The sequence below is a fragment of the Equus asinus genome, chromosome 3 (genome assembly GCF_041296235.1).
Source record: "Equus asinus isolate D_3611 breed Donkey chromosome 3, EquAss-T2T_v2, whole genome shotgun sequence".
NCBI lineage: Eukaryota > Metazoa > Chordata > Mammalia > Perissodactyla > Equidae > Equus > Equus asinus.
The window spans coordinates 148,193,276-148,206,663 of NC_091792.1; the positions used below are offsets into that span (position 1 = coordinate 148,193,276).

At 38.1% G+C, this 13,388-nt stretch overlaps 1 protein-coding gene across 17 annotated transcripts in view; it reads left to right on the forward strand.

The window, feature by feature from the left end:
• Positions 1-11,227, forward strand: part of LCORL (ligand dependent nuclear receptor corepressor like) — a 150,065-nt gene extending 138,838 nt beyond the window's left edge. For all 17 annotated transcript variants that reach the window (XM_044767775.2, XM_070506143.1, XM_070506144.1 and 14 more), the window contains one exon: positions 10,914-11,227. In XM_044767775.2, the coding sequence (XP_044623710.2) occupies positions 10,914-11,094 (181 nt within the window). In that variant the 3' untranslated portion in view covers positions 11,095-11,227. The remainder of the gene's footprint in view (positions 1-10,913) is intronic.
• The last annotated feature ends 2,161 nt before the right edge of the window (positions 11,228-13,388 follow it).

Here is a 13,388-nt window from a genome sequence, read left to right on the forward strand (position 1 = left end):
ATTTGACTATATTTTTCTTCTAGTACTTTGAAAATGTTGCTCTGCTGACTTCTAGCTTTCATTGTTTCTAGAGATAAGACTCGGTCATTCTTACACAGGCTTACCTCACTTTACTGCACTTTGCAGATATTGCTTTGTTTTTTTTGCTTGAGAAAGATTGTCCCTGAGCTAACATCTGTGCCCATCTTTCTCTATTTTTATATGTGGGATGCCACGACAGCATTGCTTGTTGAGTGGTGTGTAGGTCCGCACCTGGGACCCAGACCCGCAAACCCTGGGCCACCAAAGTGGAGCACACAAACTCAACCACTATGCCGCTGGGCTGGCCCTAATATTGCATTTTTTACAAGACCGTCTCCCAGCAAAAAGATGACAACTCACTGAAGGCTCAGATGATGGGTTTTTAGCAAAAGTATTTTTTAAGGTACGAACATTGTTTTTTTAGACCTAATGCTATTTCACACTTAATAGACTGCAGTATAGTGTAAACATAACTTTTATATGCATGGGGAAACCATAAAATTTGTGTGACTCACTTTATTGTGATATTTGCTTTACTGCAGTGATCTGGAACCAAACTCACAATATATCTCCAGGGTATGCCTGTATTTGCTACTCTGTATGCGAGGTGTCTTTTTTTCCTCTGGATGCTTGTAAGGTTTTCTCTTTATCACTGGTTATCAAAATTTGATTAGAAATTGGCATTGTTGCCTCCATGTTTTCTCTGCTTTGAGTTTTATGAACTACTTGGATATGTGAGTTTAGTTTTTATCACATTTGGAAATTTTTCAACCATATTTTCTTTAAATATATTTCTGTCTCTCTCCTCTCTCTTCTTTTGGGATTCCAATCACATGTGTTCTGTTTCACAGATCACTGATACTGTGTTTTTCGTCAGTTTTTTCTCTGTTTCATTTTGGATTGTACTTTTCTGTGTTTTTAAGTTCATTACCCTTTTCTTTGGCATTGTCTAATCTGCTGTTAATAGCATCCAGGATAATTTTCAGTTCATAAATTGTATTTTCACCTCCAGAAGTTGAAGTTTAGTCTTCTTTGTGTCTACCATATTTCTCCTCCTCTTGTTCTTGCTTTCCTCAACTTCTTAAATATAGGAAATAATTTAAAATATCTGCATTAACAACCTTGTGTGCTGATTTTACAATCATTGTTATTTATCAGTTCCTATTGATTGATTTTTCTCCTTATGGATTTTTCCTGTTTTTTGCTTGCCTGGTAGTTTTGGATTGGAAGCTAGAAATTGTAAATTTTATGTTGGATTTTTTTTTGTGTGCAAATACCTGAAACATTTTTGGGCTCTGTTCTGGGACACCATTAACTTATCAAGAAACATTTTGATTCTTTCAAATCTTGTTTTTTGAGCATTGTTATTAGGCAGAGCCAGAACAGCCTTTAGTCTAGGACAGTGGTTCTCAACTGAGGATGATTTTGCCCTGCAGAGGACATTTGGCAATGTACAGAGACATTTTTGATGGTCACACCTAGAAGGTGGAGGCCAGCGATGCTGCTAAACATTCTACAATGTCTAATAAGACAGGCCCCCACAACAGAGAATCATCTGGCCCCAAGTGTCGATGGTTGCCAAGGTGGAGAACCCTGCACTAGGGCTAATTTTACCCCACCAGTGAGGCAACAGCAATACCTACCTCAGGAGTCTACTTAATGCCCCATGTCTTAGGAGGTCTTTCCATCCTTGCTGGTGGGAACACAGGTTATATCTAGGTTTCTACATGGCCTTTAGGGATTTCCCACCTGGTCCTTTTCAGTGGTCTTTTCTCAGCCTTGGGAAAACATTCATGCACTGATGAGTATTTATCTACAGACTCAAGGGGGACCCTGTGCACATCCCTGGAGCATGCTCTCTCTGTCTCTGTGCAGCTCTCTCTCCTGTACTCTGCCCCACAGATTCTAGTTGCCTTGGACTCCTTCACCTCCAAACTCTGTCTTCTCGTCTTAGGAAGATTTCCAAGCTCTACTTGGGATCCTCTCGCTATACTGTAGCCTGGAAACTCCCCAGGCAGTAAGCCAGAGCAAATTTTAGGACTTATCTCCTTTGTTTCCCTTCTTTCAGGGATCGCTGTCATTCTGTACTTCCTGCCATCCATTGTCTTAACATTATTTCATAAATTTTTTTCTGTTGTCTAAGTTGGTTAAAGGGAGAGGGTGATCTGGTTCCTGTGACTTCATCATGGCCAGAAGCAGAAGTCCCAGATTTATTCTTTTAACAAATATTTATCCAGTTTAAATAAGTTAGGTGCTGGAAATAATGTGCTGAACAAGACCAACAAGAATCTGTACTCTGATCAAGCTTGTATTTTAGTGAGCGGGGGAGAAAATGAAATAGAAAAGGCAGTGGTAAATTCTGTGTTAATGAAGTTAGATGACATTAGGAGTTTCTAGGGGGAGCTACTTTAGGTTGAGTACTCAGGAAAACCCTTCCTGAAGAAGGAATGTATAAGCTGTGGGTGGAGTTGAGATGTCTAGGATATCGCTGATGACTGAAACTGAATATGGATGAGAACCCCTAAAGAGAGATCACAGAATAAGAAGAAAAGAAAGCCTGCGACTCAGCCTTGAGAAATTTCAGCATTTATTAGCCAGGTAGAGTAGGATGACATGCAGTGGAAGGAAGAGGCAGAGGAAAGCCAGTATTGTGTTTAGTCTCAAAAAGTCATAAAAAAGTGAGTTTCAAGAAATAGGATCTCTTCCTCTGCTCGGGCTGCCATAACAAAATACCATAGACTGCATGGCTTAAACAGCAGAAACTTATTTTCTCGTAGTTGTGGAGGCTGGAAAGTCCAAGATCAAGGTCTGGAGGGTTCAGTTTCTGGTCAGGGCTCTCCTCCTGGCTGGCAGATGGCCATCTCCCTGTTCTCTGCTGTCTCCTTTTCCTCTCGTAGGGATACCCACCCCGTCAGATTACTGTCCCACCCTGTGACCTCATTTCACATTAATCACCTCCTAAAGGCCCTGGATCTCTTAATATAGGGAGTTAGGGCTTCAACATATAAATCTGAGGGGTACACAGTTCAGACCATAGCAGAGGAAATGGCGAACAGTGTTGAATGTTGTTAGGAAGGCAACAAAGTTGAAAACTAAAGATCATTCATTAGATTTACCAGTTCATTGGTGACTTTAGTAAATGCTGTTTTCATGGAGTGAAAGGCCTGGAAACCATATTGGAGTAACTTAAGGAATGAGAGGTAGGAAAACAGTGATAGCAAGTATAGTGTAACTCATTAAAATAATCTAGCTCTAACAATGTTAACTTGAGGAACATGAAAGATTGAGTGAAGTCTTGTTTTTTAAGTAATGAGAGACCTTGCACTTGTTGAAACATTACGGTGAGGATCCAGTTGGGAAGAGATGGTCTATTATTTATCTACAACAATATTTAGCTACGACAATGCTACATCACAAACCACCCCAGAACTCATTATCTTATGTTAAATAAGCATTTATTTCACTCATGAATCACTCTGTGATTGGCAGATAAGGCTAGGAGTTTCTTTAGATCTTGGCGGGGCTCCTTCACATGTCTTGGTGTTAGCTGGTTATCAGATGGGACAGCTTAGCCCTGCTACCTCTTGTCTCTCAGCATCCATCCAGCAGGCCAGCCCAGGCATGTTCTCATGGCAAATGCAGAGGTGTAAGAGTGAGCATAAATGCCCAAGCAGTTTCTCAATCTTCAGCTTGCATCATATTTGCTAGCAATCCATTGGCCAGAACAAATCACATGAGTGAGGCAGAATGAGGAGACATTCCAAATGATGGGGCAAAGAGAGTGAATACAGGGATGGCTGAAGAATTGGGGCTACTAATGCAATTAATCTGCCATAGATGGTGTATTTTTTTAAAAAAGAGAGGATCATTGATTAAGTTCCTGAGAAGGCAGATGGGAACAGAGTCCCAAAACATTCTAAGTTTGTCAGCTTCTGCAATCTTTTATAGTTAGCTGGTTAGCATTATTTTAGATCAACAACTTGTTAATTGCTTTTAATTTCACATTAATTTAGTACTAAAATTTCCCATTTTATTTTCGTAAAGGAATTTGAATCACATTTATGTATTTATTGGATATTTGAATACCTATTATATTTAAGATACTGCCTTAGGCACAGTTATCAAATTAATTTAATAGACAGGTCTGTTGAGAAATTCAAGGAGTGGCTTTCCGCCCCTACGTGGCCAAGGATCACTTCCAAATTACATCACAGTGCAAGCTGTGTTCATTGATTTCTGAAGAGAATTAGTTTTGTGCCCTTTATCTGACTATAATAATTTCCTTTATTCTATTCAACTAAAAATTCAGGTGGATATCCTGTTTCTCGGTAGAAACTCTTCTTTCCATTCTACAAGGTTTCTTATGAATTCCTGATTGTTATGGGTTGCTCTAATAATCTTAATATCGCTTACTAGTTAAGCACATACGAAGCACCAGTGTGCTAATTTTTATATTTAAAGAGTCATTTTCCTAAAATTGGTTGTAGTAGCTTGCAAATCTAGGCTTCTAATCCAAGACCATCAGACTTCAGGGTCTTGCTCTTAACCACCAGGTTCTTCTGCTCTTCCAAATAACCACATCAGATAATCTAAAGCAAGTCAGGAAAAAATGTCTGACTTAAAATCGCCCACTTAACAGTCTCCCCAGGCCTTGAAATTTATCACTATTCTACCAAAGGGAAATTTCACTCTTGAGATAATTATCTTTAAAAAGAAAAACAAAAAACCTATACACCCTAACTCCTACAGAGTTTGCCAGCAAGAGAAAGGATTTACTCACACGTTAGACCTCGTGGTCTGCTGGCAGAGCTCGTTGACCGGGCTGGACCCTATGGCTCTGTTACATTTGTCCCCCTTTGAGTCCAGAGATTCAAGATTAAACTGTTGCACTGTTATCTGTCTGCAATTACAGGGACAAACTCATGGTTCACATTGCAGAAACAAGTTATACACATATCTGCCATAGTTTCTCTCCACACTTGTACCTTTTGATTTTAATTTTTGTTAATAGTACTAACATTAACTCACATTTATTGAGTCCTTACTATGTGCCCAGCTAGGCATTTTACAGCATTCCGCATACTAAGTGTTTCATTTGCATAAACTCATTTAATAATCACATTACTCTTAAGAGGTGGCTACTCATTATCTTCACCTTCCAGTTCAATTGAAGCTTCAAGGTTAAGGAACGTGCACTCAGCAGGTGAGTGATTGATTCAGGATCAGAACTCAGGCTCTGCGAAGCCTCCCTCTGTCCCAATTTACTGAAACGCTCATCCTTGGAGACCTCTTTCACATTTTCCCCCCAAGCTCCTCACTGCTGGGATGAATCGTTCCCTTCTCTGTATTCTCTTAGTCTTTCATTTTACGTGTATCGCATGCTGCTTTTTATTCCGGTAACTTATGAATACTTTTTACCCCACGCCTCCTTACCAAGTTGCAGAACCCTTGAAGGCAGACACCATCACATTCTTTTATATTCATAATAGACTAGATAGGTATTGATTAACAATTGGAGGGAAGAATGAGTGAATTCTAACTTCAGTCACCAGCGGACCTGGCTGATGGACACATGCCAGCTCTCATAGAACTGAAACGCTTTGCATTGTGGCAAGGTCCTCTCTACTGGCCTCCGGGAACCTAGAAACCATCAAGTTTAGAGTCCACTAGACCAGTGACTTCATTTTTGTAACTTCTTACTACATCAAAAACATGGGAATACACTTGTCTGCTTCACGAAGGGTCTCTGAGAGAGTTGTGTGCCTTTGACAACACTGTCCTATTTGGATAGAGTTGTAGAGATGACAGGCTCAGGGATGGCGTGGAGCCGTAACAGCTATTATTAGAAGACACCGTTTCTGGAGGTAAATAAACTGGTCAACCAGAATTTGGAGTTAAATAGATGAGTTCAAATTTGATGACTTCAGGTACGTAATAGTAACTGTTCAAATTCCAAATCCCATACGAGAGCTCAGTTTATCCCTGCATGTAGCTGACTCCTTTCTCCCTTTGAAAAGATAAACTTGTGTTCCCAGAAACTCTTAACCTAAGGATTACTCTTATGCTCTCAAAAGCATGTCAGTCTAAACCCTAGTACTCTTTCCTCTTTTATCTTGAGAAATTGAAAGATATGACTAGCAGCTCCTTAATTAGTTAATTATGAGGAACCTTCATACTTTATTTCCTGGATGGGGTTATGGCTTTAGCCCTTCGGGATGTCCTCCTTTCTGAAATCTGTAGACCAGATACTTTTCATATGTTAAGTATTCTGAAGAAATAGATAAATGACTATATTATCGTGAAGGGAGAATCATGACCGAATCACAACCCAAGAGTTAGTATGCAGGATTCGGTGAGAGATCATAGGCCCCGAAGACTTAAACTTTCTAGTTGTGTGACCTTGGGTGAGTCATTTTCTTCTTTGAGCCCCACTGGGTGGTGGTTAGAGTCGAATGAGGTAATGTAAAAAAGGCTCTTAGCATAGTACGGAGCATGTAGCAATTGTTGCATAAATGGAATTTTCAGGCCCTTGATCACACTAAAATTTATTGTTTCTTGCAAATTGGCTAACTTACGTTAAAGCTTATTGTCTGACAGAAATGGGCCATGACATATCTCCAAAAAATAAGTAAAACAAGTTAAATTATTGAGCTGGATATATTCAAAATTATTTTTGTTAAAATAAGAATTATCCGTAATCATTAAATCACAAATGATGATTGTTTGGATTTCCAAGACCCACAAAAGATTTTCATCGTCTCCACTTTCCAAATGCACATAATCTATAAACTTCCATTCAGATGGTGGAGAAAGGTTCTGTCTTGGGTGGATGAGATTACTGAAGTACTGAAACAGGCTTCAGTGTGTGGCTCATCGTTTCAGGCGCCTCTTGCCCTCCTTCCTCCCTCGCCCATCTCTGGCTTCCTCGTTTGACAGATGGAGGAGGCCTCACTGAGGACAAAGGCCTCTTCCCACTTCTTGCCCCTTTCACCCTGATACGTGACATTAAACCTTCGCACTTGTCTATAGTTCTGTGTGATTTTTACAGTGTGTTAATTGGCTCTCCGTAGATCCTCAGAAATGTACAAGGTAAGCAAGGAAGATGTCATTGAATTTTTTTTCTTATAGATGAGGAAAATGAGGCTGAAGGAGGCTAGGGTCACTTGTCCAAGGTCATAAGGCTGATTTTAATATTGTCAGAACTGGACCCCAAGTTTTTACGTTCTTTTCCCCAATTTTTTACTGTTAAGAGTACCACTGTGTACACTATTGGCTGAGTTTTCATTAGAATCTTGGATTTGGATGTATAGAGCCATTTTATCAGATGATTGAAATGCTGCTTCTTCAGCTTTCTAATCATAATGTAAAGCAGAGAAGCCATGAAATAAAAGACTGATAAATTTAATGATATAAAATTTAGAATTGATTCATGACAAAGTCACTATAAGCAGATACAAACAGCTAATGAACTAGGCAGGGTGGGGAAGAGAGTGGGATTGTAAATCATATAGAACAAAGGATTGAATCGTAACCGCATGTCAGTAAGAAAAAGCTTATCTCAATTGGCAAAGAACACAGAAAAGGAAATACAAATGGCTTCTAACATATGAAAATAAGCTTAACCTTCCTCATAAGAGAAATGCAAATTAAACAGTGGCATACCGTTTTTTAACATCATTTTTTCAGAGATCCTTCAGTTTCATCATACGTTATTGGTAAGAGTGTGAGGGAAGACAGACATTCTCGTACATTGTTCAGAGTGTAAAATGGCACCCAGTCTATGAAGGACATTTTGGTAATACCTATCAAAATTGTAAAAGCACTCATTGACCCAGCTATCCGACTCCTAGACATCAACCCTACAGATGAACTTGCACACATCCGGAAAGAACACAGAGAAGATGATTCAATACAATGGGACTTTAAGCAAAAGATTGGAATAGCCCAGTCTATCAGTTGAAGACTGGTGAAGTAAATTATGATTATCCATAGAGTAGAATTCTGTGTAGCTGTTAAGAATCAAGTATTCGTTATACAGTTAGGAAACAATCTCCAAAGTATATTTTTAAAAACAACATACAGAACAGTATACAGAACTGTGTAGGGGAAAGGAGATAGTTGAGACACATCTGTGAGCCTATGGCGGTGTGAAGAGACTCTCTGGAAGAACACACAAGAAATGGTAACAGCAGAAGCTCCTAGAAGAGGAATAAGGAGCAGTGAGAGACTCTTCACTGGATAACGTTCATTTTACTGTGATTTATTTTTTAATTTTGCAAACATTTTCTCTATTTTTAAGAAATACAAAAGAAAAAAAACACGTTAAAAAGTCCATCAGGGGCCGGCCACGTGGCCGAGTGATTAATTCGCGCGCTCCGCTTCAGGAGCCCAGAGTTTCGCTGGTTCGGATCCCAGGCGCGGACATGGCACTGCTCATCAGGCCACGTTGAGGCGGCGTCCCACATGGCGCAACTAGAAGGACCCACAACTAAAAATACACAACTATGTGCTGAGGGGATTTGGGGAGAAAAAAAAAAAGATTGGCAACAGTTGTTAGCTCAGGTGTCAATCTTTAAAAAAGAAGAAGTCCATCAGGAAAAGTTGAGGAGCATTTATTAACCTTTCCCTCGCTCCAGATGTGCATGACACATTCCTCACGATAAACCAACTAGTTTAGTCAAAACTTTTGTTTCCAAATCTAAAGGAATATTTGTTAAAGATTCCTCTAGATAGCAAATTCTTTGAAAACGTGGACTGTGTCTTCCTTGTCTTTGTATCCCGAAAGTGCTTTCTAGTGGGTACTCAATAAATGTTAAATAATTTGATTGGTATGGAAAATGGAATTGAAAAGTGCTCTGCTAAGTACTAGATTAACTAGACATCCAGGTTCTTAATATTAGTCCACATAATCTGGTTAGGACACTCTAAAAAGGAGCAGTTTTTTCTTTTCCTATACCTTAGTTTCGCTGTGTCTTTAAAAGGGGGGTTGGGGGGAGTCTAGAAAGGCCCCTTCCGGGTCTATTGTCCTAATGCCTCTGGTTCCAGCGCTTCTCAAGATAGCTGTCTTCCTCTATTCTGAGTATTTTGCACACCAACTAGTTCCTAAGTGTATATATTAAACATGTCAGTCTGTGTATTAGTACTAATGTTTACACTGGTATTTTCTTCCCATGCGTGTGTAGTTTTGTGCACCCCTGAAGTTTGTATACCCAAATTTGGAGTACACTCCAGAAAAGTAACTTAAAAAAATAGTCTTTAAAGTATTGAAAAGAACAATAATGTCGTTATTGAAGTATTATTCTTTGATGAACACACCTTTATTGATCAAATAGCAAACAGAAAACACAAAATTATCTTTATGACACGATTTGTTGCTCCACGCTGCTGTTTTCTTCTTTTGGAGTTTGATACTTGATATGCTTATCTACCAAGCTATCTTGATTTTAATAGAACTCTTTTTGTAGCTTGCCTTAGAGTTTCTCAGAGATGTACATCGAAATTTATTTTGAAAATACAGATAATAAAACTATAAAGATTAGCAGTCCTTGGAGGAAAGAAAAACATTACTGGTTTATTTGAGCTTTGCTAACTTGAAAAACAAAAAAACTTGAGGTCTTTGAGGCCATCAGTCTAATAATAGTAATCAGTGTAAATATTTTCAAAAATCAGTTAAGATTTCTGCTATGAATGAGAATATTGTATTTTGGATCTCTTTGTCACCTATCAGGCCTTGATTTACTTTAAATATATCCCTATTTATTAGTCACGTCTAGATTTTGGCTTTTTTTAAAACTGATTTACTATTTTTCATGAGTACTCTTTTAAGCTACCTTGTAGTTTGTCATTCTGTCTCATTTCTATTGATAAAAGTTGAAACTACATTATTCAGTGGAACTGGGACTGTTTGCCTGGAGAGAACTCGGTGAGAACGTGATTGCTGTTAAAATATGGTCTAACAGGTTAAACCTCTGGCTTATTGAATGGCAAGTGAGGCAGTTGGTTGAGATTGCAAGGAGGGATCGAGAAAGTGCTATTAAAGTCTGGATGCTGCTGCCATTTATCAACTCTTAACAAGTCACTTAAATACTACACAGCTCCCTTCCCTCTTTACTAACAGGAAGAATCAGACCTGAGGTTGGAGAAAGCTTAGGAATGATGTAGTCCAACCAATCAGTTAAGTGTCAGGTGAGCTAATGTATAGCAAACTATTCAATAATTTATAAACAAGATTCACATCTGAAGATGTGAATTGACTATCATTAACATTATTTAAGACAGTATTACATGTGCATTACATGTGGAGTGGAAAATTGAGTAGCAACTCAATTTTCTGTGATTCTAAACATTCTCAGCAGTAGAAAAGGAAAAGAGCAAGGACTGTATAACCTCAGGGATTTTTGTATTTGACTCTCTGAGACTCCTCATACCATTTATTGTGAGGATAAATATACCAACCTTACTTGGTTGTTGTGAAATTTAAATGAGATGATGCATGTGAATGTGCCTAAAACATGGCAGGCATTGAGCAAAGGTTAATTCCTTCTCGTCTCAACGTGGCTCTGATCCTGGTAGGTTAAAGGACAAGTTAAAAGTGTCGAATCCTGCCAGGCTCAGTAGTTAAATGTCCTTTCCGATGTATACTGATGAAATCCACGTAAGCAGTGAAGGTTTTGTCCAGTGGTATCTGACCTTTCAAGTACTTGGCTTACATATATATCAAGCAAGGAGGCAGAAGCTAAAAAGAAAGAAAAAAACCTCGTGTTTTCAGGATAATAAATGCTCTATCTACTTCTCTTTAGAGGTCCACACAATAGAACTACTGAATTTTCTTTTGCAAGAGTGGTAATTTGACATTAAAGTGAAACTAAAATGCTTTACACTTTTTTTTCCAGCATGCTACAAATGAAAACTGATGAGAAACTGAATTTGTCTGATGGGAATACAGCAAGTTGCCCTTTGAGCCCTATTAAGATGTGCCTTAATCGTCCCATTGAATGGAATCTGAATTTGACAGCAGCATCTGTAGCGAGCTGTACAGTTCATAACCAAAATCTCAAAAGTGAAGACAAATAGATTGCCGTTCTTCTTGCACTATCCTTATTTTGTATGTCAATATTCTTTCTGCTGAACAATAAGCATTTATCAATTGATCTTGAAATATTTCTAGTCCTGTGATGTCTTTATATTAAATCATTAGCATTAATCATTTTGATTATATTCTTTGTATTTTTTTTACATGTTTTACACCGGACCATTGTGGAATTTTGCAGTACAAATGGATTTTGATGTTCTCTTTTTAGGGGTATTTTGTGAATTTTTTACACCCTAAGTTTATATACGTAATTGTCCCCAGTTTGATTTCTGTGCACAAAGTTTTAATATATAATGCATTGTGATTTAGAAGGCTAGTGTTGTAAAGCTTTGTGATGACCTGACCCATGAACGGTTGTATAACAAACAGGTGGATACCAACTACCTCGAAGCAAATTGGTAAAAGGCAAAGGTATCTCTTAGAAGTGTCTCTCTTTCAAAGTTATATATGTATACAAAAATTGATCATAGTTTATCAAGTAGCATGTTTCCATTCATGAGAATTTGAGCTGATCAGTTCTTTCTCTGTATTTTTAAACCTATAAAGTCTGTGGGCTGTAAGAGCAATGGCACTATTGCATGTTTACTCTTCAGCAAATCTGTGCCTCTTGCAGACAAAAAGTTTGGTTTCTGTAAGTTAACAGTTTTGAATGCAAAATGGTAAATGGATTTACATCTACTGATTTTATTGTATTTTAGCCATTTGTTTTAAAGTGTAAACGAATAGGGTCTTTTAAAATCGGATAATAATCCTTACCTTTAACTCTAATAGTGCAAAAGCATAGTTTCAGCAATGGCTTATGTGATTGTGTCTAAAATTTGAATAGGAAGAATACTCAAGTTTTGGTGGTTAAATTTATTTTTCCCATACCAGATAAATGCCAAGTGCCAAATTAATTTTCCCATGCTTTGGTATGGCGGTCCATGTAAGTGTGTGAGAACACAGCTCCTTCCCTTTGGATGGCCTGGCTGGGGTAAATGGGATTTAGTTCGTTGTTTCTGAACACTTTTCCTTACAGCACATTTTGTGTACCTTTTAAGTCCTTATTTCTCTTTACCACCCCATGCCCCAAAGTTATTTTTAAAGCGACAGGGATTTAACAAAAGAAGACTTACATAAGGAATTCGAAGCACAGTAAAAGACACAAAGCCAAGAGAATGAAAACTCATCCATTTTTCATTGTTTTTATATCACAACCATTTCTGCCTTTTCTTTTCACTTAATAAGCATTCTTTGTAACTTTCAGACTCCTTTTATATTTCTGAGTTTTATAAAGCATGTATATGTATGTAAAAAGCAATTTGGTTCTAAAAAGCACAACAATCTTACTTTAGCTCCATCTTAGAACATCATTTTAAATAAATGGTCTCTGGTAAATAAGCTTAAAAAAGCACAATTATTAAAACAGATCCAATGTTAGGACACATCTATTCTCAACAATAAAAAGAAAAGGTTATTATCACAGGGATGAGAAAAAGTGTTTTATTGAGTGTTGCAGAAAGAAAGAGGACTGATTTCATACAGTTTATGTTTCCTAAGTCAGGGAAGTGCCAATTTCAGAAGATAAATGAAATTGACAGTGAAGAAAGAGTGCTCACAAATTAATTAGTATATAGAGGACTTCCTGTCACATTCTTTTCCAACTAGTATTTTTTTATTATCCATAATATTGTTATGCCAAAAACACAGAAAACAACTCCATGATGAATATGCATATGTGAACATCTCCCTAACCCAGGAAACACCATCACAAACATAAGCAAATTAGGCCTTTCATATGCAAATATTTTAGGAAGAGAAATTACCCATGCAGGTAGCATTATCAAAAATATTTTTAGTGTGAGAATCACAAAACAAATGATCAAAATGGTAACTGCTGAACTTGGATGCTGGGTACTTCGGTTCATTCTAATAGTCCTCCTCCCTTTCTAGCCAGTTTGTGGTGCTTTTGCCTCTGAGATGTCACTTTTTAAATGTGCTCTGAGGTGTTTTCATCTGTGTTGGATCTGCCCCAGCTAGGTCAGAAGCTTCCCAAATGCAAGCTACTAGCTAGTTACACTTAAAAGCTGTCCATAATGTCGTGATTTTAAACAGGAGAGTTCATAAGCATCGCGTGGGAAGCCTGTTTTAAAAAGCAAGTTCCTAGGCCCTCCTTAGATTCCAATTAAATCTGTGTGACTGATGCGGACGGTCTGTGGAGCACATTGACAGACGCCATCCTAACGCTTCAATAGGCCAAAGTAATGTGGAATCGCACAGCAGAAAGTCCTACAAG